Source organism: Orcinus orca, chromosome 3 (genome assembly GCF_937001465.1).
Source record: "Orcinus orca chromosome 3, mOrcOrc1.1, whole genome shotgun sequence".
In the NCBI taxonomy this organism is placed as follows: Eukaryota; Metazoa; Chordata; class Mammalia; order Artiodactyla; family Delphinidae; genus Orcinus; species Orcinus orca.
The window spans coordinates 64,716,070-64,742,228 of record NC_064561.1 but is presented as its reverse complement, the minus strand read 5'-3'; the positions used below and the strand labels follow the sequence as shown (position 1 = coordinate 64,742,228).

Genomic DNA, 26,159 nt, shown 5'->3' with positions numbered 1-26,159 from the left:
GAGATTTTATTACTTCAAAAACTACATGTATATTTATATATTTTATATATTAATACATAACATTATATATAATATATACAATATAAATTAAGTGTTGTGTGTAAAAGTTATATATATGTTTCAGAATTGAAATGTGTCAAGAATCTAATATAACTTTATTTTATAGAGAGAAAACTAAAGCTCAAAAATGACAATCAAGGTTTCATCAAATTATTAGCAAGGCTAATGCTATGTATTTTTCATTCTTAGTTCTCAGTTCAAAATTGTGCAAGAAACATGTCATTCTTAGCCACACAAAAAGTAGTAAATGTGGGTCACTGTTATTTACTTGTCATCAGATACATGAAACATGAACGTCCCGATCCGGGCTACACAATGAAAGAAAGATGTGAAGAATCTGGAAGGGATCTAGAGAAGAGTGCAAGGGCAATCAGAACATCAGTTGAGAGAAAAGCATTAAGGCAGAGAAAACTCAGCTTGTAAGGAGGAAGCCAAAGAAGGATTTTGCTCACAGTAGGCACTTAATGGCTTGGGACTGCATTCAGTGGGGAAAGCTCATTGAACAAGGGTGGGAAACATTCCCCCAGTTATTGAACCAGAAAAACCTCAAAGCAAGGGCCTATTCCTCCCCACATCCCTTGCAAAAAGATATCCAAAATATTTTCCCCATCACTTAGAGATGAAATATTCAGTTCATTTATTTTGTTAAAGAACTGAGAATAGGCAACATAAAACTTTGATATGCACAAAATGCTAAATACATCTCATTTCCATTTCTATATTAGAGTCAGTTAAAGTTTGAATAAACATAAACTGAAGACTGGGTGAGATGACAAAAGGATAGAGGCAGAGTGGTAAGGATAGAAGCTATACCCTGGGCAGTAGCTATATTGTTCCTCTTTAAAATGCTGATAAAACTGTCTACTTTCTATAGCTTTTTAATTGTCTGGATTCACAGGTTCTGCTCTGAATCAGAATATTATAATTGCCAATGTGGACAAAATAATTTTTGGAGCAGTACCAGCAGCCAGAGCATGCTCAGCCCGGGGAAGAAAGGAAATGAAGCCCATTAGAATGGTCTCTCTTCCACGGATACTCTCTTCCAGATCTTGATCAGGGACCACAGCTCCCCAGCTCTAGTCTCAAAGGATGGTGACCTGATCCCATCTCCCATGAAGAGACAATAAGAAGACCCAAGCTCTAATTGCAGCATGAGCAATTTAAATCAGTGGCTAGAAAAATTCCCTAACCTTAAGGCTGAAATGGATTTCTGAGAGGTTTTGCAAACTATTGAATATCACCAGAATTACCTTGTGTTACAAGGTAACACAAGGTAATTTAAAAACTGCTTTAGAATTGAGTTTCATTATAAAATTGATTTAAAGAATTAACATACCTTTCCACTGTTTACCTTTTTTGGTACTCACTTTTTTTTTTTTTTTGCTTTTATTATTTTGGTTTACTGATATATATATATTTAACATCCTTATTGCAGTATAATTACTTTACAATGGTGCGTTAGTTTCTGCTTTAGAACAAAGTGAATCAGCCATACATATACATTGATCCCCACATACCCTCCCTCTTGCATCTCCCTCCCTCCCACCCTCCCTATCTCACCCCTCTAGGTGGTCACAAAGCACCGAGCTGATCTCCCTGTGCCATGCGGCTGCTTCCCACTAGCTATCTATCTTACATGTGGTAGTACTCACTGCTTTTTACACCATGTAAGAAGGCTTTATTTTGATACACTAAAAATTTCATATTGATGTCTATATGACATAGTATAAGTATTAAAACAAATTCCCTAGCACAAACTCTCCAACCTTTCCCCTGCTGATTCTCTTAAGGCTCCAGACTCCCCTCTATCAACTTCAGTTCAGTCTTGACTTTCATACTCTCAATTCCCATTCTGCCTCTAGCTGGGTCCTGGTTAAGACAGAGGTTCCGTGGTTTGTTCATAAATGATTATCTCTTATTTTTGTGATATAATAAAATAAAAAACAGGAAATCAGTGTGACTCAGGTCAAATATTAAATTCTCAGCTCGGTGCTTTGTGACCGCCTGGAGGGGAGGGATAGGGAGGGTGGGAGGGAGGGAGATGCAAGAGGGAAGAGATATGGCAACATATGTATATGTATAACTGATTCACTTTGTTATAAAGCAGAAACTAACACACCATTGTAAAGCAATTATACTCTAATAAAAATGTAAAAAATAAATAAATAAATTCTAATTTTGGTTCAAAGTAGATGATCAAAGATAGCCACATTTAAATGCCATTCACCTCATTGGAGATGCAGTTCAATCTTTTATTAAACCATAGAAATGACTGAATCTTTTACAGAAAAAGCCAAAGCCATGTTATCCCACTAGGAAGACTGTGACCTAGACCAGTATCAGAATAGAATATGATCTGAAGAGATGATAAAAATTGAGTCTGGTTAAGCATGACCTTGTGACAGACATAAACATCCAAGGAGTATCTGAACTGGCATTTAAGCTAGGGTATGTTGGTCAATATGAATGCTCATGTAGTGATTAAAATGTAACACATTTAAACAGGACAGAAACAGTGTTTTTTAAAAAGTGCATTATTACAGGCATGGAACATTATAAATAGAATGCCAAAGCAAACAAATACCCTCAAACACAAAGACAAAAAAAAAAAGCAGAAGGAATGCATTTTAAATCATTTTATTAAGAAATTCAACACTTAAAGCTCAAAAAAAATTTATGTAACTGATTTCTGCAGATATCTGAATTGGAGATGTTGATTTCAGGCTTCTTTTTAACTGCTGCTGTGATAAAATTTAATTCTTGAGAATTTAAATAGGAACACATTAGGTAACAAGGCCTAATTTGAGCCACTGTCAGATCATACTATACATTTGCTCTTATCTCAAGGGATGAATATTGAAAAAATTTAAAGCACAGCAGAGTTAAATGTTCAAGGATGTCCTGAAATGACTAAATTTTATAGGCATACAGACCCACTCAAGGTGAAATTTTAAATGGGTACATTTCAAACATTTTTTTTTAAAGCTATATAAAAACACTGACCTAAAAATGCTGTTGGAATGACTCTTCTAAATAGGCAAGGAAAAAAAAGCATCTCACTTTGAATGAAGTCTTCCATTCTAATGCAGAAATAATTTGAGGTGTGGGTATGACATCATACTTTTAGCAGTATTCATATTCCACTGCTTAAGAGCAGAATAAAAATGTTGAGATAATTGAGAACCAAAGAGCCATGCCTGTACAAACGACTTGCATGTTCCAACAAATCACAGAAAACTATATTCACATTAAACAAAACTGTTAGGGAATAAAATTATTGAAATTCTCAGAATTTAAACTCTGAGTTTAAATAATGATCAACCTCAGCACTGTTAGAAGCAAATGTGACACTCCAATGATGAAAGATGCCAATATAAATGCAACACTACTTACAATTTTTAAAAGAAGGTACAAAGATCCCAATTGTTCAACAGTAGGGAACTGGTGAAGTAAATTTAACCACTCAAATAATGATATTCAGCTATTAAAAAGAATGAAATTTCAATGTTCAACATACATAATGATGCCTATAATAGATTGCTTAAAAAAAAGAAGTTGACTTTGAAAACAATATGCAAAGTGAAAGATGCCAGAAGCAAAAGGCCACATTCTATGCTTCTCCTTGTATGAAATGTCCAGAATAAGCAAATCCAGAGATGGAAAACAGATAGCAGTTGCCAGGGTCTGGGAGGTGGGGAATTGAGAGGTATAGGGTTTCTTCTAGGGGTGATGGAAATATTCTGAAATTAGATAGTAATGACACTTGTACAACATTGTGAATATACTAAAGCAACTGAACTGTACACTTTATAAATTTGTTAAAATAAATTTTATGTTTTATGAATTTTAATTCTAAAACAAGGCACATGTATGTGTGTATTCGTATGTATAGGAGCCACTGGGGGAAAGGGGGAGGGGAAGAGGGAACCTGTGTGCATGGTCTGATAAAATGCACACCAATCTATTTGAAGGGACTTATGTGGGGAGGGAAATCTGAGGCGAGGGCAGTTTTACTTCATTTTGTTTTCTCTGGGCAAAAGTACTATATTGTTTTTCCCTCTATTAAAGTCCATCCTAAAACTCTTCTCTTGAACTCTAAAAATACAGATGTTCCAGCAGTTTGCTCTTTCTCCCATTCTCTCCCCATGCTTTAAAAGAATTTATTGACATAATTTACATATCATGAAATCTACGCATTTTAAGTGTACACTTTAATGATTTTAATAAATGTACAGTTGCACGACCATCAGCACTCAAGAAGTTCCATCCTGCCCATTTGCAGTGAATCCCCACTTCACCTCCAGGCAATTACTGATTTATCTCTAGAGATTTGTCTTTCCCAGAAATTCATATAAATGGAATCATATGATATGTGGTCTTTCACAACTGGCTTTTTTACTTAGCATCTTTTCAAGGGTCATCCACGTTGAAACACCTTATCAATAATACATTCCTATTTACTGCTGAAGAGAAATATTACTTTTTACTATAATGATATGTAATCATAAAAGGAAATAAAAACATTCCCATTTTGAAAATTAAAATATATAAAATAGGCCTTTTATATTTTTTAACATCTTTATTGGAGTATAATTGCTTTACAGTGGTGTGTTAGTTTCTGCGGTATAACAAAATGAGTCAGCTATACATATGCATATATCCCCATATCTCCTCCCTCTTGCATCTGCCTCCCACCCTCCCTATCCCACCCCTCTAGGTGGACACAAAGCACCGAGCTGATCTCCCTGTGCTATGTGGCTGCTTCCCACTAGCTATCTATTTTACATTTGGTAGTGTATGTATGTCCATGCCACTCTCTCACTTCATCCCAGCTTACCCTTCCCCCTCCCTGTGTCAAGTCCATTCTCTATGTCTGCATCTTCATTCCTGTCCTGCCCCTAGGTTCTTCAAAACCATTTTTTTTTTTTTAGATTCCATATATATGTGTTAGTATACGGTATTTGCTTTTCTTTTTCTTACTTCACTCTGTATAACAGACTCTAGGTCCATCCACCTCACTACAAATAACTCAATTTTGTTTCTTTTTATGACTGAGTAATATTCCATTGTATATATGTGCCACATCTTCTTTATCCATTCATCTGTCGATGGACACTTAGGTTGCTTCCAGGTGCTAGCTATTGTAAATAGAGCTGCAATGAACATTGTGGTATATGACTCTTTTTGAATTATGGTTTTCTCAGGGTATATGCCCAGTAGTGGGATTGCTGGGTCGTATGGTAGTTCTATTTTTAGTTTTTTAAGGAACCTCCATATTGTTCTCCATACTGGCTGTATCAATTTACATTCCCACCAACAGTGCAAGAGGGTTCCCTTTTCTCCACACCCTCTCCAGCATTTATTGTTTGTAGATTTTTTGATGATGGCCATTCTGACCGGTGTGAGGTGATACCTCATTGTAGTTTTGATTTGCATTTCTCTAATGATTAGTGGTATTGAGCATCCTTTCATGTGTTTGTTGGCAATCTGTATATCTTCTTTGGAGAAATGTCTATTTAGGTCTTCTGCCCAGTTTTGGAGTGGGTTGTTTGTTTTTTTGATACTGAGCTGCATGAGCTGCTTGTAAATTTTGGAGATTAATCCTTTGTCAGTTGCTTCATTTGCAAATATTTTCTCCCATTCTGAGGGTTGTCTTTGGTCTTGTTTATGGTTTCCTTTGCTGTGCAAAGGCTTTTAAGTTTCATTAGGTCCCATTTGTTTATTTTGTTTTTATTTCCATTTCTCTAGGAGGTGGGTCAAAAAGGATCTTGCTGTGATTTATGTCACAGAGTGTTCTGCCTATGTTTTCCTCTAAGAGTTTTGTAGTGTCTGGCCTTACATTTAGGTCTTAAAAATACGGAACGCTTCACGAATTTGTGTGTCATCCTTGTGCAGGGGCCACGGTAATCTCTGTATCGCTCCAATTTTAGTATATGTGCTGCCGAAGCAAGCACTAAAATAATAGGGCTTTTAGGATCATTGACTGCCTAGAGAAAAGACGCTACCAAGTCCTATAATATCAAAAATCACAAAACTGAAACCTACAAGCAAATGTGTCATTAAATTTTACAGAGACATTCATTTGAACTGTAATTACCTGGGGAAAAAAATGAAATAACCATGTTGTTTTCTCTATTTTTAAGAGAATCAGAGTAGGCCAACTAGGTATAAATTTACAAGCATCTTAAATGTTTATGAGTACTTCCTTTGTTTTCTCATATTTAAAATTTCTTTTGTGCTGCAAGTGTTGAAAAGCGATTATAACGCCTTAATACGTAATTCATCACCCTACAAGCTATCACCATATTTAGTGGTAGTTTCAGAAAAAAAAAAAAATTATATATGCACGGTAAGCCTAATAAAACTCATGAAAAATGTAATATCCGATTTTTAGAACCTAATGTGCTCAAGGAAGTATTTGTGCTTTTAAATTAGGAGAACTCTGTATTTAATTAGTCCTCATTTGCGTACGTAATCTTTTTAATTTATTTGCACAAACACAGGACATTGTGCTCCATCAGCAGGTAATGTTCTTTATTAACTAGACTAGGAACTTCATGCACAGGAAGAAATATTCCTATCTGTGATGCAAAAGTCAGAACTACACACTGTCTTGACTTCGTTCTTCAGGTTTTATGGTCACCATTCCAAGATAATAGAATAGAATAATATAAAACACTTGACTAGGTAATCTGCCAATCTCTAGAAATCAGTAATTTAATATTTAATGTTTGTTTTTACGTACTGCCCAGTTACAAACTGGGTATTTATTCATGAACAAAGTAACTTATTGAAATTCAAGTACTACTAATAATGCACTAAAATTCAAACTTCAATAATTTGGATGGTGGCAGAAGTAGAACTGATTAAAAGTCAGTGATTTCTTCATTGGTGGTGTCAACTAATAACAGCCTAGATTGTGGAGAAAGTGGTGAGGACAGGCTTTAAGATGTTTGAAAGTCAACACTGTATGCTTGACAAGCTAATGACAGATCATACTTATCTACTCATTAAAGCACATGAACCAATTTTTCCTTAGGGCATTTCCAATAGACCCTGATAATCTTGTTCTTGCCACTCCTTCCCCCAAATCCTAAATACATCCTAAAAAGAAAACAAGAAACTCTCATTAACTACTGTGACTAAAAAAGTACTTGTGTTTTTGCCTACTTCTAAATGCTTCATTCTTAAAGTTACTTTGAAAACAAGCATATTATTAAGATACAAATACATTGCTTGAGGAATAACTTAAGCTTTCATTTCCAAATAAATTGAGATTTACAAATAATTGAGTTCATTTGGTGATTTGGAATTTGACACTACAGGATGAATCAGTGGATACTTTGCGAGGACAGATTTCACTTGGGGCTACTGTTTGGGTAGGAAGCTTGCTCTAGCTAAAGTCTTGAAGGAAGGCCCAGTGCTGTTCTTTGGTAAGTACTCTTCATGTGATGATCTACGCCAAGTTACGTTTTTTTGGAAAACTTTTGGCACAACTTTACAACAGGCTAAGCACTGTGTCATATATAATTTTTTCTCCCACACGGCAGGTTAAGCAAATTGTTCAAGTCATTACATTAGATATGCTCTATATGACAACAGGCAGATCTCCAAATATCATCTTGATTTCCCATAATTCTTCATGACTGGGTCTGAGTATCCTATAACATTACAGAGATAACTGTCCTCACTTAGTTTTGGAATATATTTGAGTTGAGCAATGCCTATTATAGTTGCAAAATGTCATATGCATAGTACTTAGATCCCACCCCAAGTCAAATCATTAGATACATTTTAAAAAATTCTCTTTGATTGGATGACCAGTATGTAAGGACAGTGTTTAAAGATTTACAGAATTTTTCATTATCTGCATAACTTTATCTGGCAAAAGAATGCCTATTTCTATAAGCTTTCTTATACAGCTCTTGAAAACACCCATTGGTAAACGTATTACAGCAAAGTTGTAAAATATACGTTTATACTATATGTAAAATCAACTGCATGTCTTTGGCATACATGCTTGCATAAACACACTCGCTTGAGTGAGTGAACCTGAAAAATCCACTCACAAAGAGTTTTACTCAGAGACAGTCACTGGGTTAAGCTTTTAGTGATGCTGAGAGCATATCCAGTACTTAAAGGTACATCCATGGTTTGGGTATAAAATGGACCTAAAAGCAAACCATATGCTCTTCCTGGTACTTAGCTGAAGCAGCAGAAAGCTATTCCGATGCTAGAGAAAAACATTACCACATCGTATTTCTGAGACACAGTTATGTCCGTTTTTAAAGTATGCACAAATATGGCTACATATACTGTATTTTTGATGAGAGAGTTTTATAAAAGGGAAATTTTGGTCACGCATGACTCTTCATGTAAACAAGCAAACTTGAGAACTCTTATATCAAAAGCAATTCCACTGTATACCTATTCTGACAGAATATAAAATAGTTTTGCAACTAATCATTTTGGGGTTAAATAAAAGACAACTAACAACAAAAATCTCTACATTATTGATTTAAACTAAAAATTATTTTGTTGGGGGTGGAGGCAAAAAAATAAGAAAACAGTTTGATCCATTTGGGGAATTTAGCTGAAGATTAATGGTCTTAAGTCTAACTAACCGAGGGAGATTTTAATTCCCAAAGCATTATCTACCCTTTTCATTAGGAAGAACTGGATATTAACAGAAGGCACCCATTACATTTACCTTAGGAAGAACTGTTTACACTTATAAAATGAATTGAAAAAGGCAAAAAAGATACTATCCAAGGATTATAATAAAAAATATTCTAAAACAATTTGGTAAGTTTAAAAACCCAGCCAATAGCTAATTACTAGTGAGTACGTTCCTCCAGAAGATTAAATATTAATGAAGGAAAACAAATTTATGTAATTCCAGAGATCAGAAATCATGATCTTCTTGTAAGAAGTATGTTTTATTATTTTAACCTTTTATGGTTGAACACTAGCTCTAAAAAAGAACCATGAATATGTCAGCGTGGCATTTCTTTTTATTTAGTCTGAAAGCCTCCTCTTAAAAAAAAAAAAAAAAGAGCAACATTTTCCCTCCCAGTATGGCATCTTTCTCATAACTGAGCTTTGTCCAAAATCAGAATCTGGCTCCAGAAAAAGCCAATCATCAAGATATGGTATTTTCTTACAGACTTTCTGACAAGAGAACATGACAATATTAACCAAATAAATTCAACACAAGGAAATAATGTAACTCAAAGCAAACTACTTTTTGTTTAATCTCATTTTTTGATTCTATACTAGATGACCACTATTCTTAAAGCTTAAAATAAATTGGGAATACAAGTCAAAACCAGACCCTAGTTAAAGAAAATGGAACACCGAGAACAGTGGGTTAGCAAAAGTAAACTCAACAACACACTTTAAATCAACTGGGAAAATTTTAATTAATAAGCATCAAATGTACTTTACATTGAAACTGCAATACTGAAACTGTGACATTTTAAATATTCTTCGCAAAAAAGGTTAGTGATTTTCTTTTTCCTGGGAAACATGGAGATCAAATTATGAGCATTAATGCAGAGTCTAGGTCACTGTGGTTTAGTTAATGCTAGTATCTGAAGAGATGTTCACATTTCACATCTACAATAAGGTAGACTGTGAACTACTTGTATCGCTGAATTTAGCTAAAATTCCATGAGATAATTTAGAGGACTGTCAAACTTTTGAAGTGCAAACTCATAAAACTTTACATTGGGATCACTTTTTTGCTTCAACTGCACCTGACTTGAGAATACAGGTAATTTTTATTTCCTAACTCCTTGGAAAATATTTCTCCAATAAGTCTTAGTTCCCACAGTTGATAAAAATCCATCAAAAACATTATGTTAGCAAGGAGAAGAGCTGTTTTTCTAAGGCTGCAGGAACACGAAAGAAATAGCACTTCTTATTTGTATTAGCACAAACATTTAAACCTAGTCATACTGCAGGTAAATCCAATATAGTATTCAAAAGTTCTATAAAAATGAACAAAAGATACGTATTTACTTCCATTGCTCCAAGAGTCAAACATCAGATCTGCACGAGAGTTGTACTGTAGCACTTTGCTGGTCCAACTTAAGAGTTCAAAGTCCTTTTTGCTATTTGGCCCAATGATGTCCACATCCGAGATAAATTCAGTTCAAAAAACAGAAATTAGGGCAAAGATTCCGTATAGCAAAGCACAAGGATATGCTACTAGAAGTTGCTGTCCTTCCATGGCTAATGCAGAAATAAAAATTTTGGAAGCAGAAAAACTACACCATCCAATAATTCCAGCAGTGAGAATGATTCCTACCATTCCTCTGTAGCCGACAAGGAAAAACAGGGCGAGGGGAGAGAAACAGTAGATGAGATTAGTTACATAAGTTTTAAAAAAGCACTTAAAAATCCACATGTAGATATCCGCAGAAATAATCAAGATGTTTTTCAAATACTGAAATGTACCTCACAGTGAATTCCATTATTTCATGTGATAAAAAGCTCATCTGTAACACATCTTGCTCCTTAATCAAGCACAATTTCTCAGCCTTGGCAGCACTGACATTTGGGGTGGATGCGCTTTTGCTGTGGGGGTGTATCTGTCCATCGTTAGGAAGTTACGCAGCATCCTGGCCTCCAGCCATAAAATACCAGGAGCATCCATGCCTCCCACAGTTTTTCACAACTGAAATTGTCTCCAGACATTGCCAAGTGTCCCCCGGTTGCAAAACTAACTCCGGTGGGAAAACGCTGTTTCAGTAGAAAATACTGTGTGTAAAATTTGAATGTAAATGTATCGATCTTAACAAATGAGAAGAGTGAAGCAGGGACACTGTGAGGCCATCATCCTGCCAAATCTCTACTACCAAATAGGTGATATATACTCTTCTCCTAAACTTTCATTTTCAAAGTGTAACAAAGCTCAATCTTTGGTCGTCCAGCACTAGCCACAAAGAGGAGCTTGAACTGTTGAGAGAGCATCTGTGCACTGGCCATGAGAAGTAATTTTATTAGCTGTACTTATACCTTTATTTTTAATTTTATTTTTAAGTTTTTTTTATTTTTTTCGGTACGCAGGCCTCCCACCATTGTGGCCTCTCCCACTGCGGAGCACAGGCTCCAGACGCGCAGGCTCAGCGGCCATGGCTCACGGGCCCAGCCGCTCCGCGGCATGTGAGATCTTCCTGGACTGGGGCACGAGCCCGCGTCCCCTGCGTCGGCAGGCGGACTCCCAACCACGGCACCACCAGGGAAGCCCTACCTTTATTTTTAACCTTACCTAAAATATTATTTTAAAATAACACATATTTAAAGCTGTGTACATCTGAGAACACGGTAGGCTTGTAACAGCCTCTTCCATAAAAAGAATGCTCCATTTTTAGTTAAAAAGCTGCTAAAGAGAGAATATGTGTTTATTATTCATCCACTTAGCATATGCCCGGTATCTTTTTTTTTTTTTTTTTTTGTGGTACACAGGCCTCTCACTGTTTGTGGCCTCTCCCTTTGCGGAGCACAGGCTCCGGATGCACAGGCTCAGCGGCCATGGCTCACAGGCCCAGCCGCTCCGCAGCATGTGGCATCTTCCCGGACTGGGGCACGAACCCGTGTCCCCTGCATCGGCAGGCGGACTCTCAACCACTGCGCCACCAGGGAAGCCCTGCCCGATATCTTTAAGAAGTCAGATATGGTATAAAAAATATCAAAGAGAGGGTAAGTATAATTCTAAACAACTTGACCTTTTCCATGCAGTATTTAAGTTAACAATCACCACTGTTCAATTTGTTTATGGACACTGCTAAGTACACAAAAAACTAAATTCTTTATCATAGGTAAAAGAGATGGTATAAAAGATTTTTAAACTTATTCTCACTTCCATTATTCATCACTGAGAAATATAAAACACAGTCCTCACATATAAGAGGCACTATCTAATATGTTGTTGAATCAGTGATTTATCTCAAACTGATGGTGAGGTAAATCCTATTACACAGAATTAGTCAATCAACCCCCAAAATAAAAACCAGCACTTACTGCAAAGAAAATATCACTGCAAAGCTGGAAAGCAGGATCATGGGAAGAAGACAATATCCAAGGACACTTGCCACACAACCGAAGGAAACACCAGTCATACTCATTAAGTTTAATAAACAAAACATTCCTAGGCATCCAATTGCACTGATCCCATATACATAGCCAAACTGGATTTTGCCAGCCTATGGGTAAAGAAAAGATTACAGGTTAAGGGCAAAATAGTTATTTTTGGCTTCTTTCACCTGCAATGGCACTCACAGATGATATACAACTTGTGAGCATTAAAATCCACAAAGGTACCTATTCTTTATACGGAGAAGTAAAACAGTGAGCAGACTGGCTTTTATATCCTTCTTAAGAAGTTTAAAATATCCACCTCCCAACACACAGATATTGTTTTTCATTTTCTAGTTACCATTTGAGCTTGGCATAGAATTCAACAAAGATATAAAATCATGGTATGATCACCTAAAGTAGTAGATTTCTAAAAATAAATCTGGCTGATTTTAAGCAAATAAACTACAGAGACAAGATGGAAAGCCATTCAGATGTTTGGATAGTAACTAGTATCACTTGAAAGTACCCAAATTCCATCAAAATTGCCCTGAAGCAATTTATTCTCATTGGCAGATGTAGCTATAATCTTTTTCACAGCAGAAATAATCTCATTATTCACTTTACATGGGTGTTAGAGGAATTAGGAGAAAGGAAGCCAAGATAAGCAGGAAGCCAGGGTTCTGTGAGGAGGGGAGGAGAAAAGAAAAGTGGTTAATAACTGGGCAAGAGGAATATAATGGAATATATTTTCTTCTTTGTTTTTCCAAATTGTTGGTTGCTTTATACAGTTCTCTGACAAACAAACAAACAAACACAAACCTTAAAGATTCTGCTCTTATAAAAGACAGCACTGAACAGTCTTAGGGCAGTGAATGTTAGCTTAATTGTAGTTAGTATTCTTAGTCCAGCTATGTGAACAAACATTGTATTCAGGGTATGCTATCACTAAAATCAGTCCACAGAGAAGCCTTTAAAAAGTTCCTGGTTTGTCAGATGTTTGACATATAAAACTCAATTGGGAGAATGTCTCCACAGATTACATTAAATAGCAAAATCCTTGGAATTTTTGTTAGAATCAGTATTTGTTTGTAAATACTTGAGTAAGAGTGTAGAAGTTTAAAAGGGCTCAGCTGAGTTCACTAATGCACTTATATAGTAATAATAAAACCTTATACTTATACAGTGCTTTAAACTTTTCAAAGTGTCCTCACATAACCTGTCTTGCTTAATCTCCAAAACAAACTTGTTAGGTGGGAAGCATAGTATTATCTATGAGAGGGAGGTGAAGGATGAAATGACTTTGCTCAAGGGTAGAGTAGGAGCACTGAGTTCACACCCAGTTTTTCTGACTAAAAAGTCCATCTTCGATCCATTATGTCATTTACCTCTTCTAATTCAGAAACGACATAAAATAAAACAAACAGTAATAATTATCTTTACAACTTTTCATTTTCAATATGCTTTAACATTCTTAGGGAGATGGGAGATAGGGACTAAAACCTGTTGCCTTTAATATTTCAATTCATTCAATGTTAAAATAGTATATAGAAGACCAGCATTGCTACAACAAAACACCACCCAATGATGAAATTTTAAAAAATAGCAATAAGCTAAAAGTTTTGTCAGTGTTTGAAAGGAAGGAATTTTGATGAGAGACTAAAGCCATACGATATTTATTAATATTTTTTCCCTAATAACTGAAGCACTTAGTGAAACAAGAAATGATTTCTAAATACACTATATCTATTATCAGTGGAGAAGTAATGAACAGGTACAAATTCAAACAACTCAATACTATTTAAGACACATCAAAGACTTGACTGTATAAGCAGAGTCTCAATAAAGGCTCTTGGTGGAACATGTAATTTCACACTGAGAGTTGCGACTAACATCTTACCAGTAACAATGTGGCTCCAAAAGCAAGGCAAAAAACCATTGGTCCTGCCAAGTCAGTCTCATTCATGATGCTGCCATCTGCTACTTTTAATGGGTGTAACACTGTGAGTGTTTTTTGCCAGATGTGATCAAAATTGATACCTAATTCTAAAGAAAAAGAAAATAAGGAAGTCAATCAGGATTTGTGATATACTTTTAGTTTACCAGAATCTATGTTGTAACAGGAGAAAAAATGAAACCACCAATATCAAAAGAGTGATCTAGTAATATCAGATGATATTATTTTGGTGAGTCCTCAATATCAGTCTTTACTGATTATGGTGTTTATTCCACAAATATCCAATTTCTGGTCTGATGTTAGAAACAGGTATGGACATGATGAAACAGACACTCTGCTATGTCTGCATAGCAAAGAATATATGGACAGTGTTAACAGTAAGGGACTCTATACCTGAGGCTTCAGGAACACTGGAGTCCCTGTGAAAATGTATACAAAACTATGTCTCTCTGCATGTGTGTGCCTTTTTCTGAGGAGAGTATGCATAGCTTTCACTAGACTTTCAAAGCGTATCTGATCAAAAAACAAGAAACACTTTAGAACTACTGCTTTTTGTGTTTCGGGATACAATTTGAAAAACACCATACTTTTCAGTGATGTTACTAGCTCTGTCAGCTTATTTCCATGCAGAATAATCAATACCACACTATTTCCTCTCATTTCTTCCACTGATAGAATTTCAATAATAATCTGAAGTAAAAGTTACTCTGCTCATATACTGACATACTTTATTATCACTTTATAAAGATCTATTAAAAATCTGGTCCTCCTGGCTCAATGTGGTTTCATATACACTCTGTTCAAAATGAGTCACTTTAGTAGAAAACTGTTTTCTACAGTATTATTCTTTTAAAGAAAAGGGTAACATTTCACCATTTGTATGGAGACACAAAAGACCCCGAATAGCCAAAGCAATCTTGAGAACGAAAGAAGGAACTGGAGGAATCAGGCTCCCAGACTTCAGACTATACTACAAAGCTACAGTTATCAAGACGGTATGGTACTGGCACAAAAACAGAAAGATAGATCAATGGAACAGGATAGAAAGCCCAGAGATAAACCCACGCACATATGGTCACCTTATCTTTGACAAAGGAGGCAGAAATGTACAGTGGAGAAAGGACAGCCTATTCAATAAGTGGTGCTGGGAAAACTGGACAGCTACATGTAAAAGTATGAGATTAGATCACTCCCTAACACCATACACAAAAATAAGCTCAAAATGGATTAAAGACCTAAATGTAAGGCCAGAAACTATCAAACTCTTAGAGGAAAACATAGGCAGAACACTCTATGACATAAATCACAGCAAGGTCCTTTTTGACCCACCTCCTAGAGAAATGGAAATAAAAACAAAAGTAAACAAATGGGACCTAATGAAACTTAAAAGCTTTTGCGCAGCAAAGGAAACCATAAAGAAGACCAAAAGACAACCCTCAGAATGGGAGAAAATATTTGCAAATGAAGCAACTGACAAAGGATTAATCTCCAAAATTTATAAGCAGCTCATGCAGCTTAATAACAAAAGAACAAACAACCCAATCCAAAAATGGGCAGAAGACCTAAATAGACATTTCTCCAAAGAAGACATACAGAGTGCCAACAAACACATGAAAGAATGCTCAACATCACTAATCATTAGAGAAATGCAAATCAAAACTACAATGAGATATCATCTCACACCAGTCAGAATGGCCATCATCAAAAAATCTAGAAACAATAAATGCTGGAGAGGGTGTGGAGAAAAGGGAACCCTCTTACACTGTTGGTGGGAATGTAAATTGATACAGCCACTGTGGAGAACAGTATGGAGGTTCCTTAAAAAGCTACAAATAGAACTACCATATGACCCAGCAATCCCACTACTGGGCATATACCCTGAGAAAACCATAATTCAAAAAGAGTCATGTACCAAAATGTTCATTGCAGCTCTATTTACAATAGCCCAGAGATGGAAACAACCTAAGTGTCCATCATCGGATGAATGGATAAAGAAGATGTGGCACATATATACAATGGAATATTACTCAGCCATAAAAAGAGACGAAATTGAGCTATTTGTAATGAGGTGGATAGACCTAGAGTCTGTCATACAGAGTGAAGTAAGTCAGAAAGAGAGAGACAAATACCGTATGCTAACACATATATATGGAATTTAAAAAAAAAAAATGTCATGAAAAACCTAGGGGTGAAACAGGAATAAAGACACAGACTTACTAGAGAATGGACTTGAGGCTATGGGGAGGGGGAAGGGTAAACTGTGACAAAGCGATAAAGAGGCATGGACATATATGCACTACCAAACGTAAGGCAGTTAGCTAGTGGGAAGCAGCCGCATAGCACAGGGAGATCAGCTCGGTGCTCTGTGACCGCCTGGAGGGGTGGGATAGGGAGGGTGGGAGGGAGGGAGACGCAAGCGGGAAGAGATATGGGAATATATGTGTATATATAACTGATTCATTTTGTTGTGAAGCTGAAACTAACATACCATTGTAAAGCAATTATACTCCAATAAAGATGTTAAAAAAAAAAAAAAAGAAAGAAAAGGGTAACTTCTCCAAACTAAGATGTATTTTCACTGACCAGCTGGGTACTATAGAGTACTATCAAGTGTTGCAACCAATCGTACCTTCTAATAAAGGTGGCTCATCCTCAAAGTTGTTTCCATATAATGGCTGAGGCGTAGTTGGAGTATACGCCTGAGCTGGCTGGAAAATCTGCCCGGTGTACGGCTGTTGTGGCTGCACCATGTCTGGAGGGACAAACCGGCCTTGGTGCGAGTAGTCATAGCCAGCATACTGTCTACAATAAAAGTAAGTTACATTTCTCAGAATTATGTCAACGCCCCAAACTGATACTCCCAACAGGCAGAAAATCTTAGTCATGCAATTCCCAGGATATCTCTTTGCCAGTTTTTATAAACGGTGGTTGAAATTAATTAGTAAGATCAAGCTGATTATCTACAATAATTTGTCTGTATTTTATAGAGAATTTTCCTGATGATGTTAAAACTCACTTATGCAGTGCTTAAGCATTTCACAAACTATTAAGTTTTTAAACATCAGGAGGTCAACAAATGAAAACGTAAACGTTTTCTTGTACTTTCCCCTTTAGTGAGCATACATAAAGATAGCTGTGAAATAAAATTTATGCCCAAGACTATGAATAAAAACTCAGGATGACAGACTTTGTACTGCATGTTACGTTAATTTTCCACTGTAACTCAGATCTCTCCGTGAGAATGAATGAGTATAAAATCATTCTTCTTTCTTCTCTGTAGTATGTTATTTTTTGCAAGTGGGTAAATCTCTTTAAGAACAACCATCAATTTCAAAAAGTGGAAAAAAATCAAGCTTCTTTTTTGTGAAAGCTTTCTGAATATACAAACCTTATTAGCACACCTTGCATCTAAATAGTGCTTTTAATTTTTCAAAGTAATTGTATACCTATTGTCTCCTTTGCTATGTACTATAACAAATCTTGCATTTTAGAAGGAAACCTTACCATGGCTTTTTTAGTGATGAAAACAACAGGGAACAGAAGGATATTGAAGCAATATCTTTTAAAGACCTGTTTTACTATGTTCCAGAAAAATATGACTTAGCTATCAATGGTAAGAAATAAAGAAGTAAAGTAACTATTGTAAAAGTAAGTTACTTTAAAAATGAGAGCTGAGAAGCCTTAGAGATCTTTTAGTCTAATTATCTTTAAAAATTTTTAATTCCCTTTTGAAAAATATAAAAAATCTAATGACCTCATTATTGAGATTTTAAAATTAAATCTAATTTTTAAATTAACTGAACATCTTGATTAAAAGCAAATCAAAGGTGAAGGTTCAACTACACATAGCTCTCATTCTCATGACTTACCACGCTAGTCCAATACATGCTTAAAAAAATACTATTTTTCTAGCTATAAAATATAGAATTCGCTACAGCATTATTTTAATAGCAAAAAGCAGAAACCAAAACAAAATATAAACAGCTATCAGTAACTACACTGTGATATAGGTACAGACTACTCTGCACCTTTTTAAAGGTGTGAGGCAGTTTTGTCTGTACTCATAAGAAATGATAATCAAGAAATATTCAGTGGGGAAGAAAAAATCTAATATTCAGAATAGTATATACCATATGCACCCACCGTGACTATGCTTTTTAGAATATGTATGCATATCTATGTGCATGTGTGTATATATATATACACGTACATTATATACACCATTATATAGGTAAAGGGACCCAGAGACAGGAGAAGTAAAAGACTTAATTTTCAGGTTATAAACTTTTGTACCTTTGCACCTTTAAAAACCCTGTATATTTATTATTTGTTGAAATTCATTAATTCTAAAATGTCATATGTAATACATGGGTATATATTAACTACTGAAAATTTCCAAAAACATAAATAATAGCCTTTTGAATATTACCGTGTAAAACACTGTTTTAAGTCTTTAATGTGAATTATCTCACATTATTCTCTCTACAATTCTTTAGGAGGTCAATTTTATCATCCTCTCCATTACAAAAATGTGGAAACATATTTGGGTTAAAATGATTTGTCCATGGTGGTGCCAGGATTCAAAACTAGACTTTTTAATTCCAATAGCCAGCTCTTATAACAACTGTAGTAAAAAATTACCCTCAAATCCTACCTGACAGAGACAGCCATAATATCTTTTTCTATACATGCATTTCCCCAGTCATTCTGGTATGCAAGGATCTTGATTACTATTCTCTCTCTCTCTCTCTCTCTCTCTCTCTCTCTCTCTCTCTCTCTCTCTCTCTCTCACACACACACACACACACACACACACACACACGGAGTTTCCACAGGGCTAGCTGGTTGAATTAGGACAAGAACTCACATTTTCTGATTTAGTAAAATATGCTATTGTGTTGATCTCTGTTAGGATGCATCATAAACCCACCTTGGAGTTTATGAAAGAGCTAGAAAAGCTCCATATGGAGGTTTCTACAATCTGCATAAACAAATTGCATTTTATACTCTCTCTCTCCAAAGAGAGCAAGAGAGAGAATATCAATGTGTATGCAACAGAAAAAACAAGAATGACATAAACCTGTGGTTCTCAAAGTCTTTGATCTTAGAACCCATTATACTCTTAAAATTTATTATTGAGAACTCCTAAAATTTTTTATGTGGGTGATATCTATCAATATTTATTATTTTAGAAATTAAAACAGAAATGTTTCAATACTTATTAATTCATTTAAAGTAACAATAAATCCATTACATGTTAGCATAAACATTTTTATGAAAAAATTATTTAAAAAAATTACTGAGAAAAGTGGCACTGTATTCTATTTTTGACAATCTCATTAATGTCTGGCTTCATATAAGACAGCTGCAAATTCTTATATCTGCTTCTGCACTCATTCTGTTGTGATATACTGTTTTAGTTGAAGTATTTGAAGAAAATCTAGTGTTGCAGACCTGTAGTTGGAAAAGAGTATTTTAATAACCTTTCCAGATTATCATGAATATTCTTTTTTTTTACCTTAGTTGTATTTTTGTAATTTCCCCAGTTTATTTGAAAACAATCTTTTCTGACATATATTCATGTGAATTTTAGATCACCTATCTCCAAGTGCACAGAAATTACCTATATTTGCCTATAAACTAAGCACTGATAAAAGAATACTTAACATATCAATATTTAAGCATTCCAACATACAAGGACTTTTTCCCTCTTATTATTTTTTTCCCACCTAAGCTGATCTAAATTTGACATTCAGGTTAATTACATGCATGTAAAAGCAGACGCCATCCCCAAACTGACCCTAAGGTAAACCAGCACACAAGTGTCCTTCTTCCCGGACATAATTACATTTCCAGAGGCAAAGTGGTTCAAACGGGAACACTTAAGCTGACTTCCGTATGAAATCAACTAGACAGACACAAACTAAGGAGTGAAGGTGCTGAAGATTAATCCCACAAATCTTCTTCCTTCCTCTCCTGTAAATGCACAAGTGTGCACCCTGCGCATATATGAACACTTCTTGCCAACATCACTGGACACCAGGCCCTGACATCAAGAGGGAGTGCAGGGCAGGGGCCCCATCCACACAGAGGGAAGAGGTAGTGCAGATTCTTGAAGTGCCAATGGGCTCAGATGCTGATAGGCCTTACAGTGATGTTTTACTTCATTATGCTCTATTTTGCTGCTCTACTATTTTGTTTGTTCCACTATTTCTGTAACTGGGGCAAAGTGGGAGGTTCAACTAGTCTAAGAACACTTACCCCATAAACTGTCTAAATCAAAAATTTTTATTTATTCTTCCGCCAAATACAACAACCGATTTCCATCTACAATTATTTTTTAAGGTAAGAAACAGTGAGTTAACTGAAGAAAGGGCTGCAGCCTTGGCTAGGGAATGGTGACACTGTGACACCTGACTGAGAATGCGGGCCTGTGGGATGAGCCTGGGCCACAGCAGGACTGGACCCAGGTCAGCAAACCTTCTCCAGGAAGGCTCTGCAGCACCGCACACACTGCTGGTAGACAGTCTCAAAGTCAGTGTCATTACCATAATAAGGATCTTCAATCATGAGTTGTTTCTGTGGATTGTAGCTCCCAAGTAGTTCAATTTTCACTCTGCAGTTTTCAACTTGATTACTTTTCCTATTCAAATCTCTCAGGTTGTTTTCACCCATACATAGTATATAATCAAAAGTGGCAAAGTCTTCTTTGGTAACCTGTCTTGCTTTATGCGCTGTGTTAATGCCATGATTTGTTAGGCAGCTCACAGCTCTTGGATCTGGTGACCGGCCCACGTCCCAGTCAGAAACAGCGCCACTGTCAATGACCCAAGTATCTGAAATGTTTTGATCTGTTACAAGTTTCCTGAAAACTGCTTCTGCAATGATGATTGACAGATGTTACCCAGACACATGAACAGCACTGACTTGGTCACCTGTTCGGCCATCTTCATCTTCCCACGTGCATAGAGCGAATATTCTTTTTGATACATCAAAATGCAAAGCAAAGTGGTAGTTTTTTAAATTTAACTTGCAACATGGAGATAGAAACAATGCTAATGAACTCTGTTGTATTAGAATAAATTGATCTGTCTTATACTTTAATTGGATCCTTTATTATTCATGTATGATTTTGTAACACCATGCATTGCTCATTTAGAAAATATTAGTATGAATTATGCAGCTCTTCCAAATATTGACACACTTAATATAAAATATATATATAAATTTTTAAAAATCAGCTTTGTTAATATCACCACTGATCTCATCAGAAAATGGTTAATTATTGGGAAGCTGACAAGTTCACAATGATGGATACAAGTTTTCCAAAATCCTCATTTTTGCCTGAAAACTTGAAATTGATTTTTGGCCACACATACTGTCAATTGTTTTCCTTGAAGTAACAGGTCACTTCACTCATTTTTGAGAAATTTTTCAAGTCTGAATAACCATAGTTTGTCTGTCAGATGTTCTTTCCAATAAAAATGGTTTCCACAAAAAAGTGGCTGAATCAACTTGTGACTCAAATTGTACACGGGCTTTTCCTAGAGATAATCATTGTACTTCAGTATGAAGCAGAAGTGCTTGAGGACTGTTTCCCACTTTGTCACACAGACTTTTCTAAAAATGTGTGTTGTCAAGATCAGCATTTAATAAAACAATAATTCTTGCAGCTTCATCAAGGGCATCCTTAAGTGAAAATGATTCCCCTCACCCCCCCCCAACAAGTGTGTGATGAAGAATACAACGATTACTAGAAAAATTTGATGCCATTGTCTTGCCTCATATTTGGGTAACAGCAGTTCTACCAGTCATTACTTCTGCAACATCAGTGCCAATCTCAACACACTTAAAAAGATATATAACATCTTAGAATTTTTACAAAAATAGTTTTGACCTTAACGTCTTCCTGAAAGGTCTCAAGAACCCTCTGGGTCTGCAGGCCACACTTCAGAAACACTGATGCAGGCCCATAAATTTCATGTAAGGAAAAGAAACACCGCAAACAAATAAGAGCTTTAAAGGTGGCACCATCATTCCTTCTTCAGGATATAAGGTGACAAAGACAACACCGTGGAATTTTACAATTTTTCTTTTCTGGCAGGATCTGCTCAGGAAAATTCGTGACTCACTCCTGTTGGTTTTAAACTAAAACACCGCATGGTAGACATGACCTTTATAGTCTAAATCAACACTTTTACAGCAGGAAAAGCAGCAGATGTAAACCAATACTCTGAGAAGCACTCAGTATCAACAACAAAGACAAAAAGCGTCTTAATATACTGGGTTGACTACTTAAGTTCATCAAAATCCTTACATAGTCCATAAAAGTGTTATTAGCTATTTCGGAAGATGAAAAAATACTAGCTTTCAAGACTTTAAAAAATATGTAATTGGTATTACTAAATATTTTATAGGTATATCTAGAATACAATGTGGAACCTGTCCAATATGACAGATTGAGATCAAACGACCTTTTACTATTTGGGTTTATTTTTTGTTGTATGAATGTATAAATGTACAGTACCCAGAGTGGAAATTATGGAAAATGTTAAAGCTGACTTCATAGGGCAAATGTAGAACTAGGGACTAATAATAAGTCAAGTCAAATCTGAAGACAATCCAAGTCAGATGCTATGTGAACCTAGATTTTCATCAATAGAGAGATAAAAGTTAGCTGATCCTTGTTACCAAGTTGGCGTAACAAACAAAATGTTATTTGATAAACTGACACAGACATAAAAATGTCATTAGGGTGCAGAAACAATACATATAGGTACATATAGAGGAGTTCAATTTTTTTTTTTTATAAAGTTCAGAAACCCAGTCATTACTGCTAACACATTAGGCTTCTTATTTTCCTAAGCATCATCTATAAACTCACATTCATTAACTGGCAGTAATGTTTATATAAGCACCTGGAATGAAACTTTTTCACTAGTACAGAAGCAATGCTTAGTGGTACATGATTTGGTTGGAACGGAATTGTGAGAATAGTTAGCAAGAGAATATCTTTAGATATTCTGCTCTGTGGAGAACTGAAGTGAGATGCTAAGTGTAAAGAAAAGATAAGTCACACCTTTAAGAGATGCAAACATGGACAGAAAGAAAGAAACATAGGAAAGAAAGGCAGAGACAGATAAAGCTAGGAGGCTGCAATCTAAATGGAATAATTCTGTTGAGTCCAAACATCAATATCATTTGGTTAAAAACAGGCCCACATACAGAGACAGGTTTTCCAAACCCCTGTTGCAGCACCCTGACCAATCTTATATTCATCTGCCCTGTCATACACTGAACAATCACAAGAAACACATATTTAGGTAAATAAATGAGTGGAAATTTCTCAACATGACTTTTCCAATTCTGCCCGATTAACTGATAAAAGAGATAAATCTTCAATGGCATGTAATTGAGAATTTAAAAGAAAGAAAAAAGTGGTTCACAGACAGCATTATTTACATGTTCACTCCCATTGTCCAACGTGTTGAATTTTAAAGGGGGGGGGAAGCTTTAGAATGTATCAAAAAATAAGCAGATTCAAGGAGTTTTGTTTTGTAAAAAGTATAGCCTATACAAGACAAATGATACTGTGGGGCTGAATTTGATTTTTGCTTTTTTAAATTCTTGGGCACTTTCATTCAGATTTATTAATTCAAACACATTCTAGTACTAATGTTTCTCTCAGACTGGATACGCACCCTTTCCATGCCCTCAACCTGGGACAATCTTCATTAGGTTTTTAATTCAGAGTCCATACATGGACATCTAACACACGAACTGTCTGGACATTACATGCACATTACTGTGGGTGTTTGCATGCATATATTTCTCAGAAATAGGCCCACAGTTTTCCTAAGATTCTCAAAGTGGTCCTGGACCGTCTAAAAAAGGTTAAGTAGGCCTGGTATAGGAAACACCTTCACTGGATGGCAGGCTGAAAAGATTAACTTTAAGGACCTAAGAAACTAAGAATATGATGTCCTAGAGGAGATTGGTAAAAAGCTTTAAGTGTTTTGCCACAAACATCATGGACTATAAAAAGAACAGAGTTTTGGTTTTGTTTTTTCAACAGTTCGTGGATGAAAGGTTTTGAGTCCCCCTCACTTCAGTCTGTAACCGGTAATTTGTGTGTACTGACTGATCATAAAGTTTTGGTGTGTGGAGTAATAAAAGTGATTATCAGCCGCTTTATGAAAACCACCTGATGATTCATAGTATGGAGCTTACACTGTTCAATAGTGTCACTCAGTGCTTTCAGTTAACAGTTGATAAAGTCTGAAAGTTGGACTGATTTAGCTACTAAACAAGCTGTCAAAAGATTTTAATTTTTAACTCATCTTGTGGCCTAAACAGCCTATCTTCTAGGTACTTAAAACTTCTATCCATATCTTAAATGATGTACAAATACTGTCACTAGAAAAAGGTTCTTCTAGAATCTATTTTTCCACTCATGGCGCACCTGAAAATTGTGCGTAAGATACCAAACCCTAAATAGGGCAATCCCTTCCAACCCAAACAAGTGTCACAGATCTCTCCGGAGGTATAAAGATTATGAAAAGTCACGTTCCTGATACGGAACACGTTCACACATTCACTCTTAGGCAGAACCAAACATTCGGGGTACATGCTTTCAATGCAATCTCAACTACGTAAACGGGCAAAGTTGAAAAGTTACTTGCTATAAGGTCCTCCACTTCCTCCATAATCGTAGGACTGCTGTGATTGGTCATCGATGCTGTAACTTGTCTGGTAGAAATCTGTGTTTAAGTTGTCAAAGCCTGACATTGCAAATGATCTGCAATAAAAAGAAACAGCAAAGACTGCTTATGCCCAAGATCCTCCCTGAATTCGGTCCTGATACTTTACTTAAGCAAATACCCTCAGAAGGCAGTAAATAACTTCTAAAATTTTGGGGGGCAGCATTTGGAAGATGGGTCGGGGGTGGGGTGTGCTGAAGAAATGTCTAGACTCTAAGTCGAGGCCCGAGAAGACACCTCCACTTCAAGGAGCTGATATGCCTTGGGTTCGGGGCAGGGACGTGGGAGGAGGGGTTTCGTGGGGTCTAAAATATCAACAACAACAAAGATGATTCCTCACCTCTGGACAGCTGACAACACGACAGCCTCCTGCAAAATAAGGCCTGGGCCGGCCAGGAAAGCGCAGACTCCTGCACGGGCCTCGTCAAAGCAAGGCCCGAAAGGGAGGGAAGGTCTGAGCGAAAGGACCGGGGCGCGGTGCCGAGAAGCGGCAACAAGCCGCGCTGCCCAGGTGCGGGGAAAAACCAAACAGTGAGCCACGGAACTGGGCACTCACCAAACGCGGAGGCGGAGGCGGAAGCGGAGGAGGAGGCGGCGGCTGCGGAGGCGGCGGCTGCGGAGGCGGTGGCGGCGGTAGCTCCGGCAGCTCCGGCAGCCTCCAGTAACCCCCCAAACTCAACTAAGGACCCTGTACTAGCCCCGTTGCTACGTGTCAGCAGGTTAAAGAACTGCTTCCGGGGCACGCCCGCTCGCGCAGGCGTGTTAGCGACTTTGCGCCCGGGGCGTACAATGAAGAGAGTTGGGGGGCGGGGGAAAAAGGGTAAGATATGGAGCATGCGCAGTATCGACGAACTAGTCCAGCAGCGGGCCAATGGGAAGAGGGAAAAGCTTCCGACGGTTTAGTTAGCGGTGGAGGCAGAAATGCGCAGGCGCAGCAATTGTTAGTTGCTGTTTGAGAGCGAGAGTTACTTAGTAGACCGAGTGCCTGGGTGAAAGCGTGCAAGAGCGTCTCAGCACACACACACACATACAAACACCCCCCCCAATGAAACAAACAAGTAAAAATAAAATAAACAGATAACAAGAAACACACTTGCCTTCAAACAAAAATAACAGTAGCAAAAGGACATAAACCAAAAAACCAAGGAGTGTACGCTAGAGAGGAACAGGCAGCTACCCTTTGAGGTTTTCTACTCCATCAAAGAATTCCTGAAATTACTCATGCAACTATCTAACTTACCACCTTTTACAAATAATTTTAGAATTTATTGATGTAGGTACAATCTGCAGAATTCTAGGTG

General features: G+C 36.6%; 1 protein-coding gene, 1 non-coding gene and 1 pseudogene across 4 annotated transcripts; all 3 read right to left on the bottom strand.

Annotated features, from left to right (window-relative positions):
- Positions 1-5,910: 5,910 nt before the first annotated feature.
- On the bottom strand, positions 5,911-6,014 carry LOC117196790 (U6 spliceosomal RNA). The gene has a single exon (XR_004477157.1). It is a non-coding gene; the product is annotated as a U6 spliceosomal RNA (small nuclear RNA).
- A 3,449-nt stretch (positions 6,015-9,463) lies between these two features.
- Positions 9,464-25,607, bottom strand: YIPF5 (Yip1 domain family member 5). Of its 3 annotated transcripts, none has more exons than XM_004280215.4 (6): positions 25,415-25,607; positions 24,777-24,896; positions 16,728-16,900; positions 14,042-14,187; positions 12,088-12,269; positions 9,464-10,379 (listed from the first exon to the last, which is right to left on the bottom strand). In XM_004280215.4, exons 2-6 carry the CDS (start codon positions 24,884-24,886, stop codon positions 10,217-10,219), a joined length of 774 nt encoding a protein of 257 aa, XP_004280263.1. In that variant the 5' UTR covers positions 24,887-24,896; positions 25,415-25,607; the 3' UTR covers positions 9,464-10,216. The 3 variants fall into 3 exon arrangements, with proteins under 3 accessions (XP_004280263.1, XP_033262424.1, XP_049564015.1); XM_033406533.2 differs by lacking the exon at positions 25,415-25,607 and adding an exon at positions 25,199-25,367; XM_049708058.1 differs by lacking the exon at positions 25,415-25,607 and having other exon boundaries at positions 16,728-16,896.
- On the bottom strand, positions 16,907-21,060 carry LOC125964008 (low molecular weight phosphotyrosine protein phosphatase-like; annotated as a pseudogene).
- Positions 25,608-26,159: the final 552 nt, after the last annotated feature.